This window comes from Caenorhabditis briggsae (assembly GCF_000004555.2).
Source record: "Caenorhabditis briggsae complete genome, chrX, whole genome shotgun sequence".
NCBI classification, from domain to species: Eukaryota; Metazoa; Nematoda; class Chromadorea; order Rhabditida; family Rhabditidae; genus Caenorhabditis; species Caenorhabditis briggsae.
In genome coordinates this window covers 12,871,152-12,893,214 of record NC_013491.2, presented here as the reverse complement: position 1 = coordinate 12,893,214, position 22,063 = coordinate 12,871,152, and the positions used below count along the sequence as shown (strand labels likewise).

At 37.4% G+C, this 22,063-nt stretch overlaps 5 protein-coding genes across 5 annotated transcripts; all 5 read right to left on the bottom strand.

The window, feature by feature from the left end:
• Window positions 1–161: 161 nt before the first annotated feature.
• Window positions 162–2,755, bottom strand: CBG27802 (the record flags this gene model as incomplete). Its single annotated transcript, XM_045239957.1, has 8 exons — window positions 162–272; window positions 318–443; window positions 488–510; window positions 878–984; window positions 1,741–1,972; window positions 2,019–2,202; window positions 2,249–2,340; window positions 2,662–2,755. The coding sequence occupies 8 exons, from the start codon at window positions 2,753–2,755 to the stop codon at window positions 162–164; spliced, it is 969 nt and encodes a 322-aa protein (XP_045099132.1).
• Window positions 2,756–6,786: 4,031 nt separating this feature from the next.
• Window positions 6,787–8,281, bottom strand: CBG27801 (the record flags this gene model as incomplete). Its single annotated transcript, XM_045239956.1, has 6 exons — window positions 6,787–6,867; window positions 6,912–7,034; window positions 7,081–7,320; window positions 7,368–7,460; window positions 8,024–8,115; window positions 8,182–8,281. 6 exons carry the CDS (start codon window positions 8,279–8,281, stop codon window positions 6,787–6,789), a joined length of 729 nt encoding a protein of 242 aa, XP_045099131.1.
• Window positions 8,282–11,354: 3,073 nt separating this feature from the next.
• CBG27800 lies at window positions 11,355–12,767 on the bottom strand (the record flags this gene model as incomplete). The annotated part of the gene is made up of 6 exons (XM_045239955.1): window positions 11,355–11,498; window positions 11,547–11,657; window positions 11,699–11,767; window positions 11,846–11,913; window positions 12,294–12,491; window positions 12,686–12,767. 6 exons carry the CDS (start codon window positions 12,765–12,767, stop codon window positions 11,355–11,357), a joined length of 672 nt encoding a protein of 223 aa, XP_045099130.1.
• A 2,253-nt stretch (window positions 12,768–15,020) lies between these two features.
• Window positions 15,021–16,724, bottom strand: CBG27799 (the record flags this gene model as incomplete). Its single annotated transcript, XM_045239954.1, has 9 exons — window positions 15,021–15,101; window positions 15,148–15,210; window positions 15,257–15,316; window positions 15,363–15,506; window positions 15,555–15,620; window positions 15,668–15,858; window positions 15,905–16,085; window positions 16,133–16,251; window positions 16,646–16,724. 9 exons carry the CDS (start codon window positions 16,722–16,724, stop codon window positions 15,021–15,023), a joined length of 984 nt encoding a protein of 327 aa, XP_045099129.1.
• Window positions 16,725–17,925: 1,201 nt separating this feature from the next.
• On the bottom strand, window positions 17,926–18,255 carry CBG11035 (the record flags this gene model as incomplete). Its single annotated transcript, XM_002644983.2, has 2 exons — window positions 17,926–18,066; window positions 18,121–18,255. The coding sequence occupies 2 exons, from the start codon at window positions 18,253–18,255 to the stop codon at window positions 17,926–17,928; spliced, it is 276 nt and encodes a 91-aa protein (XP_002645029.2).
• Window positions 18,256–22,063: the final 3,808 nt, after the last annotated feature.

Sequence of the window (22,063 nt, the reverse complement as noted above, 5' to 3'; positions counted from 1 at the left end):
GTACAGATTCTACCCGTTAGAAGACGGAACTAAAAACTGGGTGAGTTATACTCGATTTTGTAGGGTGACGTATAATCAAAAGTAGACTTCAAAGCTGAAAACAATCATTAAATGATTACAGAAATCATTAGAATACAGAAATCATTAGTTATCAAAAAACGTTATTCGTTGTCGCGATTCAATTCCATGTCGTTTCTGGATAGCGATTCATCCTCTCTTAAAATTTCGCCACCCACTTGAATGTTGTTGTTTCTTGGAATATTCATTAAAAACTGCAATTTTCAGTTAATCAAAATACATGTCACTTTTCGACCTACCATATTCAAATCCAACATGACGGGTGGCTTCATTTCACTAGACTCGTCATTTTCGAAGCGAATAGATGGATCCGTGCCATAAGATTTGCAGTGAAACACGTCATGGAACAAAAAACTCTTGGATGTCTGGAAATAGAATCACAGCTAACGAAGTAGGAATTTTTAGCTACCTCTTCAATTGCATCGTCGTTCTCTGAAAAAAAGAATGATCCGAACTCCATGAGAAAGACATGAAGCCTCTACAAATTCGTAACATTCTTTTGCGCAACATGAACGCGTTTTCTTCCTCCTCTGAGAATCTCAATCATTCCGGGATAGAAATTTGGATACTCCTCGCAGGTCATGTTCGTAAAAGCTTGAGGAGTTGCTCGGATTGCCACTAAATTTGTTTCATGATTTCTATTCCTGTAAAACCTGTAATAGAAGAGCTCCCGCCCTCTTCCAACCCTCAACTTTGCCTTAATTGTTTGGGTTTTTCTGAACTTTTCCAATCAAAGTGCACTTCGTCATAAGAACCGAGTCTCTCATATCACAGGTTTCACAGTACACTAAAAACTCACTCAATGTCGATAAGTTCATCGTTTTGATTACCACAATCACCAAAAACAATGTCAGCAACACCTTCCGAAATTGTCTCGAAAGGCGTTCCCCGTCCATTACTAAAAAACTGGAATATTAAGGAATAAATTTTGAGATAAAGGTATTTCAGGGTGAAATAACCCAGTAAACAGGAGATATCAACCTCCGTTTGTTTTTGGCTATAAAGACAAACAATGCAGATTATTGAATACTTGAAAATCAAGAACATGGATGAAAAGACAAGAATGAAATTTGAAAACTACAGTTCATAGTTGGTAAATGGAGATAAGGGAATTGAGAAAGTTTTTAAAGAATGGAGACATTTGCGAGAACGCGGGCCTTTGCACAGAAATGGGCCCTTGCACAGCATTTGAAACGAAAAATTACTAATTTTGACCAAAATCCAATATGAAGGTAAGAGTGAAAAATGAGGAGATGACGTTCTGGGAAAAAGGGAACATTCAGAGGAACAAAATCGGAGTTGGGCAAAGTGAATTTGCTTTATGTGAAGTGGCAGATGGAAAAGTGACGATCGTTGACGGATGGGCAGGAGTTGGGCAGACATCGGGATCTAAAAGTAGAAGCTCAGCGACACACTTTTGAAATTGATGTAGGTGAAAACAAACTAATGAATTTGATGAATTGAAATGAAATTTCAATTGGTATGTTTTGTGTTTTGTAAGAGCGTATATCATAAAACCTGTTATAAAAGAGGATACCTTTCTATTGTTTTCAGGTACTTTCAGGCGCTCCTCTATCGAAAAAATCAAACAGTTGGCCCAAAAAAACACACTTTCAGAAATATCTTCTCTATCCACTCCTTTAAAAGTTACAAATAACATACCAATTTTCATTTGGCGTGTTCTCCTCTTGTCTCCGGACATTACGGACGTCGGTCCAATGCTTGAGGTAATCAGCCATCGCCTCTTGTTCTCTGAGGAGCAATCCAAATTCAACAATCAAGAGAACGACAGAATAAGCCATTTTAGTCAAATTGGACGCCATCCAGGAAGGCATATCTTTGCAAAATTTTGGGTCCTTTTCTGTGAGAAACGTCATAATCACAGAAAGTCCCTCTGAAATTTCAAAATAACTGAATTAAAATTTCTTGACGGAACATACTGTAGTTCCAGATGAGTCTCAAGATTGCGGACAAAGATGACATCAATGCGTAAATGTTGCAAAATGAGGCCGACGAGAGAAGATCGGCTTCTGGCATGAGTCCGAAGTAAAAGAGAAGAATACTGCCGCACAAAACGATCTTGAAACTGAATATGATGGTGTTGATGATGTATAGGTATCTGATCTGAAAATAGAAAGATGATGAAATTGTTTAATGAGGACGAATTTACCACTCCAATAGCCGATGAAATGTCTGTTCCGAAATTGTTGATTTCCGTGCAAGTGTAGTTGGAATACTTGGCAGTGTCAAGAGAGGTAGAACCTAAACCTCTCAATTTTGTGGAATAATTGATATTTAAAAGTTTTCAATTTTGGAATGTCCACCCGTTCCAAAACGAAAAATGAGTGAAAATTGGAAATATTGGGTTCAAAAACTAATTAAACAAGTCTAGATGTCAAAATGTTCAACGAAAAGTTTCAAATTAGCAGCATGAATATAGCAACTTTGAAAATTACAGACATCTAACAATCATTGTCTGAGTAGGTATGTTTGAAAATTTGAATTCTTCATTGAGTTTGGCAGTTTCATGACATTCGGAGAATCTCAGACAAATGAGAAATTTGCTGGGGAATGTAAACTTACGCATCATTGAGACACTGAGGGAGCGATGAAGGACCACAAAGATGACGAAGAAAATCCACCGATTACGGACTCGTGAAACCATGACAAGATCCATGTCGCTGGAATGATTTTTTATTTTGTAATTTGAATCGAGTGGTCATGGGAAAAAGGTAAAGGCAAAGAAGACAAAATAAAGACAAAAATAGGAAAATACGATGTTCGAGGAAAGAAAATGACAAAATGGAAAAAGTGGGAGGAGCTAATGAACATGCCTGTTTGGGACCAGGAAGAAATTGTGAAGTACACATTACTAAAATGGTTTAGGAAGCAGGAAAAATGAAATTACAGGTTACATCAAACCTGAGGAAGGCATAGAATGTATGAAAGGAAAAGAGCTTCTTTTACCCCCGATAAATAATTGGAGCACATAAGGATAGGGAACCAGAAAATTCGAAAAGAAGATAATCGGTGTCATGGAAGGAGAAGAAAGTGAAGATAATTGGAGGCGATAAGGTCCTCACTGTGAAGACCTTTCCCACAAGTTAAGTAGGTTTTCATTCCTCTCGCAGTCATTACCTGACATTTGAAAAGTGAATAAAAATAAAAGGAAAATAAAAGGAAATGTTGACTTTTTGTAGAACTGTAGCAATGAATAGTTTGACTTTGTTAATACAGACTGAAAATTACTAGAGTATCATTTTTTAATTACGTTCATTGGGGACCATATTAATTAATTTTGAAAATAATTGGTTTTCGGTAAAGTAATTTTTATATAAAATTTGATAAAGATCTAATGAATTTCAAACTAATTCTAGATCGGATTTGAGGGTTTATGAAAACTGATGTTTCGAATACAAGAAAAACTGACCAGCACCGTTTATAAATAAACTTACCACCAACGTACCTGTTTTCCTTTGAAAATCTGACACAAATTTAAGCATATAAGAAGGAACGATTTTCAAAATTTTCAATTTTCATCCCAAATCACTTCGATTTCCAAAATTTCTGGGAATTTGGAAATTTTACGTGATTCACAGAAATTGAACGTTGAAATTTCTGGGATTTTTCACAGAACTCGAACGGTTCGAGTTCAGGGATTTTGGAAATTCACGTGATTTTACTGAAACTTCACAGAAATTTTGGAAATCGAAGTGATTTGGGATGAAAATTGAAAATTTTGAAAATCGCTCCTTCTTATATTGTGATCCGGAAATCGAGTGCATGTCCGTGTGGCAGAAACATCTTCGTTTGTGTTGCAGGAAACTGAAAAAGTGATCTATGCTAGAATCAGTGCACGAATCATTAACCTCTGCCGCGGCAGAGCGCGCCGCTCAAAAATCACGATAGCTTCAAAAGTGGAGAGATCATCAATTGAAGCGTCCGCAAATCGATGTCTCCATTTGGTACGGTATCCATGATGATTCTCGTTGAAACCAAAGTTTGAAATTCGATTAGGTTCTTTTTTTGTGATAAACGAAAACCACTGAGAACATCAGTGTTTGGGAAAGTTAACCAAGAACAGCACGGATGAGTTGGCTGGAGACATAAAAGTTTTTTCGACATGCAAATCAATAAGATATTACTTTCGAGTTGTTATATAGGAAAGCACATTTGAGGAATTTGCGAATTGATCATTATCTTACAGTTAAGTTTTGGTTGTTTTTTTGGGATAGGGCTGGTGAACTTGAGAGAGTTATAGTTGTTTTTAAGATGACATCAAAATTTTGTCAGTAGCAGGACCATTGCTGATTGAAAAAAGAGGCAGGCTAATAAAAAAATAGGGAATGACACGCGGTCTAATTTTTGTGTGGATTGACTTCAGTAGTTAGAGTGGTTGACGAATTTTCAACTGAAATACTTCGAACTTCAAAAGTTACATCTCCCCCTCTATGCGCCTCTACTACTGATTAAGGACGCAACTGGTGATCCCAAACCTCACCTCACCGTCGACGACGTATGTGTCTGGCTGGGCGCTCTTCTCACTTGCTGCGACGAATTAGAGTTTCTAGACGGTCCGATTGTTTGTATGCATAACAAATTGCACCGACTTTACACAAAAAGCATGATAACAACTACCATCATCAGCAAATCGATAGCCACAGACTGGGGCATATCGCGGCATTTCGTGAGGAAATTCTCGAAGATGAGTCGGAAGGGGAATGCAACTGAATCTGAAAACTTGTAATCAGTACTCCATCAATGAAAACCTTTAAGAAATGTATATTTGTAATTTTGGAGTATTCATTCTGAATTTTTTTGCTGGAAATATTCCGGTCCTACTCTCAGTTCTAAAATTTCATAAATTTGCGGAATTCCCAAGATTCCAAGTTCGGTTGTTGTTCGTCTTACCAAAATAGAAAATGTACTTGTAGATAGTATGAATAAGTTGGTACAAATTGTAGAGAGTAGACAAGTAGTTCACAAAGTCCAGAATCCATCTCTCTGATTCTTCCTTGCTGGAAAAGAAGTTTCGCTCTAAAATTTGCTGATTTTGACGACATGATTGTCAAAGTTTAAAGTTTCATTCTCTGAAAATAAAAACGTTATATTCGATTTCGAAGTCATTGTTCGCACCAATATGGCCATAGTTATGAACAGTTCAGGAAATTGTGGAGCATTTGTGCAGTTGTATGGGGGGACGAAGTCGGGGTCGTACTTCATAGAATTTAGACAAATCCAAATAATTATGAAGAGCTGCAACTTGAAGCGAATTTTGAAAAAAATATTTACTCAGGCAAAAATGCTACTAATGCTGAGAGAGATTTGTAGTATTAGGTTGGCAGGAAAGTAACTGTCCATTTTTTCATTAGTAAATGAAACAAAAATAAGATTAATCCAAGATTGACAGTATGTACTGTCGTGATCCACAACATGTTGTCAACATTTAGGTAACTCGTGGATACCATCCCTCCAAAAGCCGGCTGGGCGCGAATCAAAGTATTACTGTAGCACATTTTTTTCTCATCGATAATGTTAAAGTCCTTACGCTCCAGATGAAGTCGTATATCTTTGAATAACCAATAATCAGATAAAACAAAATCAGAACTTTCACAGGGGTAAAGGAGAACCGTCCAGCCAAAGCGGCTGAGGAACGACGTGACTTTCCGTGAACATGCGGTTTTTTTCATTTTTTAACGACAGGCAAGTCAGACCTGAGCCGCTTCAGCGATACGGTTCTCCCTCACCTAGTTATAGTCCCGACTTGACTCTATCAAATTAAAGGTTATTCGGAGATATGCGAAGTCATCTAGAGGATTATGAATTTTGCACCATTTGTGAGAAAAAACTAAAAAAAAGAATTCTTTGATCTGCGGCTAGCTCGCTTTTGGAGGTGGGATATCCACAAGATACCTGAATGTTGCCAACATGCTATGGGTCACGACGGTGCATACTGCTAATCTTGGCTTAACCTGGTTTTTGTATTATTCACAATTAAAACAAGGGACAGTTACTTTCCTGTCAACCTAATATAATCAAGAGCGTTCTGTTGCGACTTCTATCATCCATCTTCAGAATAATTGTTGATAAAAGCTGGTAAAAAATGAGAAAAAAATATTTCAGGGTAACAAACCCTAGAGAAAAACTAATAAATATGATAAAATTGTAATACAAAAAAATTTTTCATTCAAGAAAAGTTGAAATTGAAAATTAAAACAGAAACATTGGGGAAAAAGTTTCTTGGCATTATGGAGAAAAGAAAAAGTCGTACAATGATAATTCAGAGATAAACATCGTTGTTAAACAGCTTGAAAACTACAGAGCTAAGAGATACCGATCAGCTACTGGCTATTTTGCGGACTGGTGGCTTGCATAATAATTTTTTACTGGTAATGTATAATGATCATATATCTTATATTTTGCTAGCAAGAAAGCTCGAGTACTGGGAGAAGCATTAATTATTTTAGATGCGAATTCAGAAACAGTCGAATATCGCTGGCAATTTTTCTGCGGGTTTCATAATTTTTCACTGTTTCGGCTGAAAATGAAAATTTTTTTTTGATATTGACTAATTTTGAAGGATACACTGTGAAGAGCTGATTTTTGGGCGAAACAATGAAACGAAATCGGATATACATACATAAACGGCAAACACATAACGAATACTAAAAAAAATTGGAAGAGAACTTATTCCGTGGTTGTAGCTGGTCATTTTTGTGGTTCCAGTTCTTCCTCTTCCTCGTCTTCTTCTTCTACTGCTGACAATTGTTCAAGTTCGTGTTCAGCTCTCTGAAACAAGAACTAGTATTCAACTGTTCACCACCCGCTCTCACCTCGTAGGGTAATCCAAGTGCTTCAGAACGAGCGTACACATATCGTACATACTCTTCCGCATGAACTACCGCGGCATGTGCGAGTAGATTCATTTGGATAGACTCAGTTTGTGTGCTGACAGTCTGAAACTACGGAATGTGCAACCCTAGCTAGTTATAAAAAATTTACATCTTCATTGTCGTCCGAATCTGTGTAATCGCTGCTACTTGGAATTGACTCTACACTGTAAGCCTTGAGGGTTTCAAAAACTTCATCAATTGGGGTGATCGAACGAGAAGTACGGTCCGTCGAAGAAGAGGAATCAGTTGGGAGAGAAAGTTCATGTGGAGTTGAATATATACTCTCCATTTCAATAAACTCTCTCACTACTTCCATATTAATCAGTTCAACCCCATTGTCTCGAGCATACTGAAAACATAGTACGTACTATGAACTGATGATCTTCTCAGACTTACTTCTAGTTCATCTTGTAGATAACGGCAGTATTCTGTTGATTCCAAAACTCTTGTCAGATTGTTGGCATACACTTCGAGTTGAACTTCAACCTCCTGGAAAAACATTTGATGAACATGTACTTTTACTGGTTACCTACTGGTTTTACTGGTGTATAATCTACATAACGGATCGGAGCCTCACGTGGCGCCACTCTAGCATCACAATTAGAACACATCCAGCTCAGAGACGCGACAAAGATCACCAGTAAGCAGATGATGTCAATGAGAAACAGCATCAGAAATAAGAAGGTATTGATGCTAATACGGGTCACCCAGCTACTACTAAATTGCTCGGAATTCGGAATTTGGAGAAAACGCATGGCCTCCACCAGGGCGTCTGTAAAAGAGGCTGTGGTAAAATAATGCACTGATGCTACGAATTCGTTACCGCTGTTCTGTGCGATGAGTTGGATTGCCATCAAGTGAACAATCGCATTTAGAATAACAACGACAAAGTTCATAACCGAGGCACTAAAACTTTCCAATTTTTTACAATCCACCAAAAAGACCAATAGGAAGCTGAATGTGTTAGTCGACAACGCAAGGCTATTGAGCACCATGGCAGTCGTCCCCTGAACATTGTTTGAATAAGAAACTTTGAGAAACATTGGATATACCTGTCTCTCAAGCTTTCTGAAGTTCTGTAAATAGATTGTAACTGGATAAGTTCCTTCAGAGCGGTTTTGTGGGTAGTAGATCTCATCAATACCTGTAAACACACACCTAAGTCATCATTTTTTTTCTGTGAAGAGTCCTGACGGTCCTGTTAACTTACAAAACATTATCACACCGATGAGCCGCAAAACGGCAGTGAGCGCTGAGAGGACAATGATGTAGCAACGAGAGCAGAAAGAGTGGTATTCTTCGTTATCCATCTTGTGAAAATCTTGGAAAATTGTAGAAACAGAATTATTTTTATTGAAGCGCTAAAATTAAAATTGGAAACGAGACGGGTGAGATTGAGCAAGAAAACCACAATTTGAAAGGACTTTTTTTCCAATTTTTAAAAATTCAGTGAAACCATGTTTTCAGCAAAAAAGTTTTGTAACTGTGTATCTTCAAATGCATTTCACTATTTTTTTATTTTAGAAAATTGGTAAGGATGACTTAAATAGTCAAAGTTTAGTTTCAGAACAAAAAACATGATTCCGGTTGTCTAGATTATGTGAACAGAGCTACCGTTCTAAATTCGGTTCCTTCCATAAAATAGTTGAAAAAGAAGAGGTGTTGATGAAAAACAACAAAAAGAACAAATAATTGTATTTGGAAACGATATTGACCGCGTGCACATTCTTTCATGGCACGCGAGCGAGAAAAGTGTTGAAAATATTAAATCAGGTCGCCTAGTGTCATTTTTGATTCAGAATTGCACGGAGCTTTACTCTCTTGATGTGTCCTCTAATTTAAAAAAATCTGTAGCTCTGTCAGTTTTGGTTTTTTTGTTACCGTAAAGCCATTATTAGAAAAGCGAGCCCTTTATTGTTTGTAGGTATTCCACCTATTACTTTGACTCTCCTATTTTTCTTACATTTCATTCGAAGCGTTTTCATAAACAATATGGTGACTTCATGTTCAAAATTCATCAAAATTTATCAATTTTCCCGAAATTGAACAAGTTTTTGAGCAAGAACGTTTTTTAACAAACTTCTGTCAAACTGTGGAATTCCCAGAATAATTTTCGATAAAAACGAACAGCAGTTTTAAATTTAAAAAAAAAAACTCATTTAATAATGGAATAATATTGCATGCATCTGTGTAAAAAATGATTGTGAAATCTTCAAAAACTCCTTTGGAAATCTCACTGTCTTTCCTGGGGTACAACGGGGTACAAAGCAATTTAGTGGTGCAAAATCCACGATTCGGAAGTACAAAACTCGAATTCTTCCGCTATTCTGTATCCTCATTTGCATTTTGTACCCCTAAATTGTTTTGTACCTCAACAGACCCAAAATTTTGGCACCCTCACTGTGGGACTATATATCAGCTGTTTTTTGTAGTGTGTTTTTGATATCAGAATGCTTTGAGAGAGAAAAGTCGAGATTGGCGAATTCGGTCTATCTGTAAAAAAAGAAATCGCTAGTATAATTTTCCGATTTGTCACTGAACCACTACTCGAAAAACAGGGAAAGCAAGGGCAGAAAAAGAGAGAGCACTACCCGGTACTCCTAATTTGTCATTTGGAGGCCCGAACTGTCAAGAAGAGAATACTAGAGGATTACAAATGACTTCCTCATTAGTGAACATTTTTCAGGGATCTGCTTGTAGAACGAAAAGATGTCAGTTAGAAATCATTTTTTAAAAGAGAACAGAGGTTGCCCAAATTATAGTTAGGAGGCAGGGATATTTGAAACGGAATTCGAAATTTCGAAAGTTGAAATTCGACTGTTTTCTATATAAAATTCTTCTTACGTTTCCGAAAACTTTGTTTCAATTTTTCACTAATTTTTCGCGCTTTTGTGACGGGAAATTTCAAAATTTTGAAAATCGGAATATACTGAATTTCCGAAATTTCGAAACTCGTGATTCTCCGAAAGAATCAATCCGATTATCCTCGGTTAGGGGACTCAAAAATTTTCCCGTTTTCTGTTGCATTTTCAATCTCCATGTCCATTACTGATCAGACTGTCCTGTTGACAAGTATGCCCATAATCGTTTGAACAATGAAATACTTCACAAAATGAAAGGAGGACAGACATTTTAAAAAAAAAACGTTTTCCTGATATTTGGCCTAGTGGCACCTATGAGGAATTGAACTCATGATGAACAGCTCAGGGGTGCAGCGCCGCGTTAGCTACGCGGGCGCCGACCGATTACCTACATAAGCGCAGCGCGATACGATAACTTATTTCAAATCCGTTTTGCTGTCTCGCATCCTTTAATGGTTATTCTGATTCCTAAGAATAGACGACTGTTACTGTAATCCTCAGACCACACAAGCTGAAGTAATATTTTCATTTCTATTATCGAATAGTGTTTTTCGCTCTATTCCCAAGATTCTATTAGTTTTCAGTCTTCTCCGGCAATATCTGAAAAAAATCTCAAGACTGAAGATGTAGTTCTTTATCCAACATGGAGCATTCATCACCTGGAAGAGAAACCTGTCAAAAAAAGGAAATTGGGTCCAGGGCAGAAAAATGTATACGGTGTGTATATAAATTGCTTACTCATTACTCACATATTTTTTCTACCGATTCATTTCAGGCGGAGAGAAGGGAGCACGAATAGAAGAAGCTGTCGTCATTTTTTCTGCGGGAAACGAGCATAAAAACACAACGAGGGGCCGGCAGAACATACCTACCCATTCTTGGGGAATAGTCCACAGTGTCCTTTCTGTGTGTATTCAATTGTTTCATTAGGTCGTGTTTAGAAATAAGAAGAATATTGCAAATGTCTAGGGTTGGCAACAGGGCTCCCCGCTTCATTCTGGAGCCCCCGAAAACGGGTCTGGGATTCGCTCTGTTGAAAAAATTGGTTGTTGTATGAAACAATAACTTCATTTTCAAATTATTTTTTGCGCTTCAGGGTACTCAACTAGGTTACCCTGAAAGTTACAAGCGCCCGAGGCGCAAGGGGGCGGGGGCGGGGATCGTCCCATTTTGCCCCATAGCCAACCCTACAAATGTCTCATGCTCTATCTTCAAAAGAAAAATTAAGAAATTAGAAAGTGTTTTCTGTTCCGCCGAATTCAAAAAATCTAAACATCTGAAAATGCCTAGTTTTTATTTGAAAATTAACAGTTGCATTTATTAGAAAAAATAGTAGAAGGAAATTGGATTTTAGAAATGAGAAACTAAAGTGGAACATTATGAGGTAAACCGCATGTTAGAACGAGCACGAAATAGATCTGTGATCGCAAATGAATAAGAACATTTTGGCCGGTGGTAGCCGACAAATAATTGTTGGTAGGGTCAGGAAAGAGCAGAAAAACTTTTAATTTCAAAATAATGGCTAGTCTCTGTCCGTATCCGTATGTCCAAAGTATTGTCTCGAAGTGGATGGACTGTTGATGGATGGCTGACATAATGTTTGCCGAACGCGTTGAATCGTTTGGTGGCGAACCGACGGACTTGCGCTGATCATTCCTTGGACTTCCTGAAATCTCAGTTTTGCATTTTATCAGGCATCTTTCTTTAATTCTACCTCATAAGCTGGTGGTCTATTGGATAAATCGTTCATGGATTGAGAATAAGCTGGGAGAGATTCTTGAGAAGTATTGACTTCATTTGAAGTGTCTGCAGCTTCATATAATTCCTGAAAACTGGTAATTTCTTTCAAAAAACTATTTTTGATACCTTGTATTCTGGTGGATTTCCTGAAGGTAACAATATCGCTTCGTCGTACACTGGTGGTGGCTCAATGGGCTGTAAATATTTTTATATGTGTTTTAATCTCTTTTTGAGATTCGAACATGATGCTTTTCGGTTTTTTGTGTCACTTACCGTTGGTGGCAAAGGGGGAGGCAATGGCGGAAAATCAGAAAACAAGCTTTGAAATCCATCAGGCAGTTCTGATATTTCCAAATGAATACGACGACTGATCATGAACTCCGAAATCCGCGTGCATATGTCAAACCCCATTCGAAATGGATATTTAAGGTGCAAGACTGACAAGATGGAGAATGCTTTGAAAATCACAAAACACCAGAGATTCTGATGGAATTGTTTGGCAAGATTGGGACAGCTTGTCATTACAAGTGCATCACATAAAGGATAGACATCTGAACAGGAAACTTATAAATAAACCTTGGTGATTCTGTGTATTTATACCTATTCTCCAAATGGCAATGGCCAATCCTAAGGTATAGAAGAAGGAACCTATAGCTCCCCAGTAGTACCAAAACTGGAATGCACTCATTCTGAGTCTCCTTTGTTTGGCAAGGAAATAAACCTGGATGGTCGAAATGCAGGCGAACATGATCCAGAACTGATAAAAACCAATTACAGGCTTCTGAAAATCCGAGATCAAGAATAATCATTGCATTTGTGGATACCAATTCACTTATAGCAATAATTTTGGCTCGAGCGATTTCGGCATTGGCGGTGCAATTGAGAACGGCGGGAATGTTAACATTGCTATCAATGAAAGCTAAAATAAGATATGAGTGTTGGCTTGCTAATCAGTAAAAAAAGCGGCTAGGATCATCTGAGCACACCTTGGACCGTTATAACCTAGTATCAATTTGATATCTTTGACCAATCCTTTTAACACATAACTAATCCTCCTCCTCTTTTTGTAGTTTTTGAATCAATAAAACACAAAAAGTTTTATAGTGTACTCACTTAGTGGAATGTAATTACCAATTGCCACAAAAGTTCCAAGCATAAGCTCAACCAAGTGATTGTACGGTAACGGGTAGTCCATACCTGAAAAATCAATATTTTTTTCAGAAAAATGAAACATCGTAGGTGTAAACGAGATACACACAAAAGAAGATACAATGTGCGGTAGGCGTTGGAGGAACGTTTTCTCCATCTTGTACCTTTACGAACTGAGAAACACAAAGGAAGCGACTACCAGAGAAGATGGGAGAGCAAAATGGGAAAATGAATAGCTCAATGAATCCTTTTAAAGGCTCGAAAAAAGAAGAGAGACGAGAATTTGCTCACTCATACAAACGAAAATAGGTCATAAATGCTTATTTTGTACTCATAATGGGCGCGATGAAAGATGGACGCAAGGCAGGTGGTAGATGTATGGGGAAATATTTAAAAAAGATTTTCATGCATTTAAAGGGCACACAGGTCCGTGACATTATTAAACGAGGAAAGATACCCAAATGATACCTTTTTAGTACTAACAACTCTATGTATCCGCTTGTGTCGTGTGGTCTTGAAATGAGCAGAAAAGAGTACGCGCACAAGGTGGGGGACAACAGTAAAATATCTGGGGTTGTTCGATCGAAGGGAATGATGTACGTCCCGGCGCCCAGACGTGAATCGGTCTATTGCGTTCGGTATGTATATGGATGAAGGCACATACATTTGCATACTGATAAGACGAGATAAAAGGAAAACGAGAGAATCGAAGAAAAAAAACAAGAGCCACCATGGTGATGAAAAAACGGGCATTGTATAAAGAATCAGATGCCGTTGAATTAATTTAGTACAATCTTTCTATCAAAGATATGAATGCAAAAGCCGACAAGGAAGCATGAACCACAAAGAATTATCCGCAAGTAGTTCCCACATTAAAATTCGAAAGTGTACCTGTGACAGCGTTCAGAAGCAATTTGGGTGTCTTGAAATATTTGAATTCTTACACCACCAATGGCTGGAAATTCCAGACAGAATATCGGATCTTACAATCAACTACAATTTATTGAAACCAGGAGAGCAATAACCACTAAAACAAGAACATCGAAAAAAAAATAAAAATAAATCTTCCGAAGAAAAAAACGGGATGTGCCAAAAAGGGAAATCGGGTGGGGGAAGCAGAGTAGGAATTACCGCTCAATTTTCTGCTAGCGAAGAGAGTTCGCTTTGGATGAAGAGGAAGGGAACATTATTTTAATGTGTACTCTTGGCAACACCGACGTTTTTGGAATAAAGAGACGCGGATGATGAAGAAAAGGTTGCTTTTTTCAATACACGTGTGCATGAACCCTAACTGACAGGATATTTAGAAAATGTAACACTCCCATCTTATTTCTCCATTGATACGAATTGGATAAAACATTCCCATATCGGTCCTTCGCTCTACCTGAACAGTAATTTTGACATGTGTGATGGTTGGGAATATTCTTACGCGATCTAATGATTGCTCTTTCAAATATTTGTGATATTCCCAATAGTGGTAGTGCAACCATTTTTATATGGTGAGAAAAAGATATGGTTGCAAATGGTGAGAAGAAGAGGACAACAAGTACAATTCAAAAATTAGATAAACAAGAAACGGACAATATAAAAGCTGCAAATCCAGTGCGCCGAACAATTTTTTATCCAGGGATGTTTGGAATGTCGAAAATTCATTCAAAATTTCAAAATTCGGGATTCGGAAATTCACAAAAAGCTCTAATTCCAAGAAAAAAAAAATACTCCGATTAGTATTCTTTTCTGACAATATCTTTCAGAAATATTCCGAATTTTTTTTAGAATTTTAAGAAATTTTCGAATTCAAACCCCCGTTCCCGGCATCACATTTTATCTTCAATAAATTATATCTTTAAAACATTGTGGAATGTTTCAACGGTATTCTCTTTGTTACACCTCCAGCCTTAATTTTTTTTTCATGATTGATTTAATCAAAATTACCTGCCTGAAAACCAATTTTAAAAACCAATACTTTTATTGAATTTATTACGAATACCAATAAAACAAAGCATTTCCATATCCCTAAAGAATTATCACAATCAAAACTTACGAAAACTGGTAGACAAAAGTTCTGGACTAATATAACAGAAACAACGAAAACACAAAAACGGGCAGTGGTAAATATTCTCAAATCACAAGATCACAAATCAACTCTGGTGGCAGAAAACCCCACTAAAAGATCTTTAGAAAAAGTGTGGGCAATAAAGAAAGGTGGTGGGGGGGGGGGGGGTGGATAAATAGAAATTGACCAAAAATGAACAGCTGCATTCAAAAAAGATGAAAAGCACATGCTGAAAATAGCTTTCTAGTTTCTGTCAGCTTCCTCTCTTTGATTGTTGTCTCGTGGGTACCATATACCAATGACCATGACGTTGTTGTCCGCAACCTCCAAAAATTACGTTTCATAAATGATTCGGTGCAATAAGTATTACCTCATATGGTGGTGGCGCGCCATCTTGGGAAACTTGTTCATATGCTGGAGGCGCTTCTTGTTCCTATGAAGTTCTAATTTAATTTTATTCTTATGACTTTATTCATTACCATCGGAGAGTGCTCTTGTGATGATTGCTCTGGAACATTGGTGTGTGCTCCTTGTTGGATCTGGAAATACATTTTATAAGTTCTGCGCATTTAGAATAAAGTTCACCTCCTCATATGCTGGTGGTGGTCCATTTCTCCTAGCTCGTTGTTGATTTCGAGTTTGAACACGTCTTCTAGCTCCACAACGTCTCGCTGCTTGACTATTGTTTACACGACGTTCTCTTATTCCATTAATCAAACGCTCGGGAGACTAAAAACCGTTTTTGTTGAAACTTAAAATAAACCACTGTGGTATTACCTCATTTGCTTCTTGAGGACTATTTGGTCTTTGGTTCTCGTTCGGGAAACCCAGAAGAGCTGTGTCCTGAAAAGTTTTTCATTGTGTAAATCAAATCGTATGTTATTCCCAACCAGTTTCCAGACAATAACTACAACGAGAGCAGCGACAAAACTACCGTCTTTGAGAGGGTAGAAGTCGGAAATGGCCATAATGAAAAAAAATAGCATAATTTTGAAAACGAAAAAATAAAATATCGAATTCGAGTTCTCTTTGGGCATGATCTCCTTGCAATCAATGGGAAGATCCCAGAAGAGATTCGTATCTAAAAAAAACGTCAACTTGAATAATTTCCACTATCGTTTGCTCACCATAATAAAATAATATGGCTTGTGACGACATGTAGGCAATGAAACTTATCAACGCCAAACTATGGTAAAGAAACAAAAATTGGATTCTAGTCAATCGTCGCATTTGAACCATCATATCAGCAAGCATAGAGGAAAATAGATTCCATAGAACAATTTTCAAAAGAAATGATATTTGCGGCACCTGAAAGAAAACTGTTTGAGAACAGAAAATAACGTTTTTGTCATTACCAGAAAGTTTATATTTTTTATGTTTGCTCTAGCTTGATCGATATTTGTGCAATGAGCGGTTTCTGGGATTTCGGCAAGTGGTTCAATGAGATCTGGAATCGAGAAGCGGGTCAGATGAACTAAATAAGTTTTTACATTATTTAAACTTTTATGACTAACAAGGGGCCTTAAACACCTTGTAAAAACATATTTTGATGAAAATTTCAGAATAGGGTAAGAATAACTTATCTGCACAATTCTGGAATTTATCAGAATTCGCCCGCCAGTCTTTGCGGGGTTATATGTATTAGTTTCAGTACCAAATACACGTTTCTGTGCAAAAACAGACGTTTCAAAAGAGGGAAAGTGCTACAACTTTGCTGAAGCTGGCGAGCGAATTCTAACATTTTTAGAATTTCTTCGATAGACTATTTTTCATCTTTCCTTGAACTTCAATCAAATTCTGTGTTCGCAAGTGTTGAATTTCCTTTGTAATAAACATTATTAAAAGTAATTTTTGTAGATTGAACTCACTGAGTGGAACGAAAAGTATGGCTATCTTTAAAAAACTGGTGAAAATTTTCACAAACGGAGGAGGGTCGAAAATTTCCATCGTTGAGATGTCGGGAAAAATGACGATTTCTGGAAAATTAAAAAAGGCTATTTCTCTACGATTTACAGTACAGCGAGAGATATAGGTTCGATGCAGATACCAATTGAAATATTGCTGATATGCGAGAAACACGTTACTTTAATGTGCAGAAAGCACCGAAAACAGGACACAAAAAGATGAGAAAGCAATGATGAGAAAGCGAGCAGCCCAAGACTGTTCGTTGCAAGACTCCATCGAGAGATGCGTTTCTCCCTCCTGGTTAGTATGCAGGGAAAAAGAGAATGGAAGATTATGAGACACAGGTCATCCGAGGAAGCAGAGTGACAAGAAGCGTTTGTATGACTGTTGGTAAATGTGACACGGCGATCCATATTCCCATTGATTATTGCATAGTATAACGAGAGTGATGGCGCTGGGTGCACGACACATTGGTTAAAATGCGAGGAAATAGAGATAGGTTACCGCAAAACGAAGCATATAACATACAGAAAACTCATTCATAAAAACGAAATAAATATAGATGCATATTCGTTGAAATCAAATACGGTGTCTCATGGGCTGACTAAGGAAAGACCCATACATATTGAGTGAGGCAAGTTGCCTATGTCATCTGATTTGTTTAGCAATTTTCAAAAATTTTGAAGAACAATATTTCAAATCCACATAATTTTCAAAAATGTTGACACTATTTCTCAAAAACTTACCTGGACCATCCATTTCTTGATTATATATTAAAGTTCTGAATTTTATGTTCTATGCAACTATCAAAATTCTCCATTCATATTTTTCCCAGGTGCGATTTTTTAGATAATTTCCGAAACTTCAGATTTTTCAAAATTAAAAAACTTCAGGAGTATCTCATGTGAAATTTCATTTGTTGTTGAACCAAGAGGAACAAGTATCGAAATTTTTTTTTCAGATTTCTGCACTTTCAAAGTGACTCCAGCGGCTGGTTCCGTTGTCGACAAAATGAAACTTTTGAATGTGTTCCTAAATAATCTAAGCCAGCTTCCCATGAAAAAACCAGATTTTCTGTTAACTTATCTTTATTCAATTCGAGTTATTAGTATCACGGTGTCAGAAAAAGAATGTTTGGAAAAGAGTAGTGTAACATTATCTTGAACCAAAAAATTTCGGGGATGAGGAAGGGAGAGGGGGGGGGGTAGGGATAAAGAAAATGACGGCAATGAACGAGATTCATTTAGAACGATGTCTCTGGCATTGGAAGCTTGTTGAAGTCCAGGAACGTAGTTAAACCCTTCGGCAGATTGCAACCGTCTCTCTTACACAAGCAGCGAATTGATGTCTGGGATGGACGTCCGGTGGCATGGAATTGGTAAGCCTGAAAATGAAAAAAATAAGATATCTTTCTCTGAAGGGAATTTTTGTAACTCACCTCTTGAAGACAGACATTGAGCATGGCAAGTCTTGGGTGTGTGATGTGGAAGAAGTGGAGGACGTTGGTGTAGTCGTCGGAATCCATGTCGACGCCGTTGACGTATCCTTTGTTGAAATCCTTTGGGTCCGGCATGTAGGAGCAGAGCTCATATATCGGCTCGCTCAGTTGGTGTTCTCCAGAGAATTGGTTTCCAGCAATGTTCTCCTCAATTGGCTCTCAGCACCGGATCTTCTTGGTGAGCTGCTCATGGGCGTCTTGGACCGTGTTTTTGGATGATGGACGGGCACTGAAGCCCGAGGTGGCGATGACAAAGACAGAGACGAGAATTGCAGTTCTGGAGAACATGGTGAGAGAAGGAGGAGAAGTGGATAGGACTTCTCGAAAGCGTGGGGCTGACTCCGAAGTGATGCAGAGTAGAGCTTAGAACGCTGTTCTTAAAAAGAGGCTAAAAATGGGCGGAGTCTCTCTTGAGCGGAAGATAGAGGAGGAAGAGGCGGGGCGATGTGGAGGAAGGAAAGCTCTTTGGTGCAGAAGTCGAATGCGAAGAGGTGGTAGAGAAATAAGAGAAATTGTATAGTTTATGATCTCAATCCCGTGGGCACGCGCAACTCGGTGATGTACCAAGAATCAGCGGGGCATAAGCGACAAAATAGGCAGGAAGATCAATGAAACATTAAGATCTTAGAGATTGAGGCTAAGGGAGCCATTACATTTTCAGGTGAATAATTCAGAAAGTGCAAGTGGCTTATCATTGAATGCGTAGATCATAAAAATGTATAGATCGTCAAACCACCTCAAACTGATAATTGAAAGATTGTATGAGGACTGTACACTACTAAAAAATTCTAGTGCTCAGTAGGAATTTCTAATAAGCAATAGTTATTTGCCAACTGGGTGTTTCTGAAAAATGAGATCTCCTCTCCTCTCACCCTCTCTTGTTCAACATTTGTCAGATGGTATCTGCCATCCAATTGATTTTTACATAATCTACAACATTCTCCCATTGATCGTTTTTAACTTTAAATGAGAGATCTAAGACACAAAATTCAAAGTTAGAGATATGTTTTTTTTCCTCTAGGGACCATTATATTTTTTGTGTGACCTTTTCATTCTCCCACAGGCCCTTTTATTTTTTTATGATTTTTTTGTAGCCAACTCCTTTTTCGGTGATCTTCCAGCATTTTTTGAAATCAGTGGCAAAACATGCTTGTCCAAAAAAAGCGCAGCCAAAGGAGAAGTCGTGTAAGCACGCGAGAAGAGAACAGAGATAAGGTGTTCTGAAGAGAGGAATATATATACACTGGCGCAGCCGTGCCCTGAATGTGCCTGGCACTTGCCTGAAAGAGAGGAGCCCAGTGAAGCGCTTTGTCTTATAATTTAAAAGAGTTTGCACGTGGTTTGAGGAGAACAAAAGTTTCGGACCTATTTCCGGTTCAGTCGTTCAGTTGAATCTCCGGAAACTACCCGTGGTTCAACCTGGCAGTTCGGATATTGAAATGGATATGTCAGTTTCCGGTTTTCAGAGCGTGTCGGACTTGGAAGTGGAACGTTCTCAACAGCTGCAAGTTCTGCAGAATGAATCTTCTATGTTCTTGTGCCAGACAGTCGGATTATAGAGAATGTGGGACAAACGCAAGAATCTGGTTGATACAACTGATAAGATCGTCTGATATCAGTTTTGCTAATTCGGAGTACAGTAAGAGATCAAATTTTTAATCCGGAAACTTTGATGTAAATGTTCTAGACTTCACGTCAGTTATTTTGACACTCGATATGTTAAAATGAACGTTTGAATAAAAAACAAGAAAAAGAGCAAAACGCGCGATTCGATGTTTTGAATGTTTTGAGTAACTTTACGAAAAGTATCGCTACAATATTTTACATAATATTTTTTCAGAAAAAAAAAACGTAATAGTGCTATGCCCTTTTCCGGTTGAATGGAATCAGATCCAACTCATTAAAATCACAATGTTGATGACGTTGTAGCCTTGCATACACCACAAGTGCTCCACGAGTTGGTTTATTATAATATAACGACGGACATGGCATCGGGTAGAAATTTCAGGGTTTTGGTTCTCTGATATCTCTATTGTATCCTCCACTAACATTAAGCTTTGACCACAGATTTCAAAAATAGACTTTATACATGTGCCTTTGATCGTTTCCTTCTATATATGGTTCTATAATCACCAGCACAGCTTGAACTTGTGTTAGTGGTTTTCACCGTTTTATGAAAAAATTCAATAGCTGAGAGTTTTCTAAATTCAGATACAACATTCAATCTGGTTTAACACTTGTATTTAGTAGGCTTGTATTTCGTAGGTTTGTATTTAGTACCGATTACTTTTGTTAGAAACGTCGTTGTCTTAATTTCATTGAGTTTTAGTAAATATAGAAATTTCATCGGTGAAGCCTATGCACATTTCTACTTCAAGTGCAGTAAGTAGCTATGATGTCTCTTCACAGCTATTTCATAACATGACGTATCATTGTTCTCGCGATAAACATTAGGATTAAGAAGAACAAAAAATATAAAAGAATCTCTTTGATCCAACTGATGAATTTATCTGATGCCAGTGAATCTTATACGGATTACATTGAAATATCACATTGCTGATCCGGAAACTTTCATTCATGTTATAATCTTATGGGCAGATAGATTTGGATTGAGAACATGTATTCGCTGGAATAATAAAATGTTTTTCAGATTTCATACTTTGTTATCAATTGGAATAAGTGCTGGATTTGATGTGAAGAACATCATGGTTAATCTGTGTGTCTCTGCAAATAAAATAGATTTTGAACAAAACGTATGATCCCTCCGTACAGATTTTGATCCTGGTAGTTGATCTGAGAGGATTTTTCCCGAACCCGCACATCGAAAGACATTTTTTAGAATTATGTATTTGTACGTGCTAATGTCGAAAATTGTTTTTCAAAATAACGAATAATATTCTAGTTTGCATCAACCGCTCAAAATTCATATCCGTTTTAGTGAATGCGATTTCCGATTTTTCTCTCTGAAATTCGTTTTATTTTCAGCATTAGTTGTCCAAGGCACAAACTATGAAAATTTTATAATGCGAGCGCGTAATCGCAAATATTTCTGAGGAGGTTAATTAAACTGAAACACGAATATTACAAAGTAAATTCTAAGCTGTTCCACTAGATCAAAATAACTGCTTCGTGCGATCTCACAAAAAAACTGAATTGGATAATTGGAGCTTTTTGTAAATTATAAAAAATGGATCTTGAGACCACTTCATTGAATGAAAACGAAAGAATAACAGGGTCTCATTTTTTTCTAATGGATCTCAAAAATGGAAAGGTAAAAATCGTTCAAAAATGAAGCCAGAAAAGGAACTTATTCTCCTTATTTACACTATTCTACTTACTCCTCAACATTCCGTCATGATTCTTTTTTCGGTTTTGTTAGTTGAAAGTTTCAAAGTTAATTTCAACTATTGTTGGTGTCCAAAATTGTAAATTTCGTAAAACACCCCAAGCAAAAGTGAAAAAAAATGGGGTGCCACGCCACATTTTGAATCTTTCCAGAGTAACGCTTCAGGACAGATTAAATTAAATTGCAAGTTTTGGCGCTGTCACAATTTGATGGCAAAGGTTTTTATCCGCAACATCAAGGAGTCGGTCGAAAGAAGATAAAGTTTCAGAATAAAATATATGATACAAATTGAAATCATTTCTAATCAAACTGTCAGAAGTTAGCTGATTCAGATGACGCCAATGTACAGATTCCAATCTTTGTCACATAATTAACTAGAATAGCTGTTTTGCTCTTTCAATATAAAAATTCTAAAAAATGTCAGTCATCGAACAGTAAGTTCGAAGTAAGTAAAAATCCTTCACCGCAAAAATCTGCTGAATGCGGTCTATAGGTCAATAAAACTTAATAAATATCAAAAACGAATTCCTGCGTTCG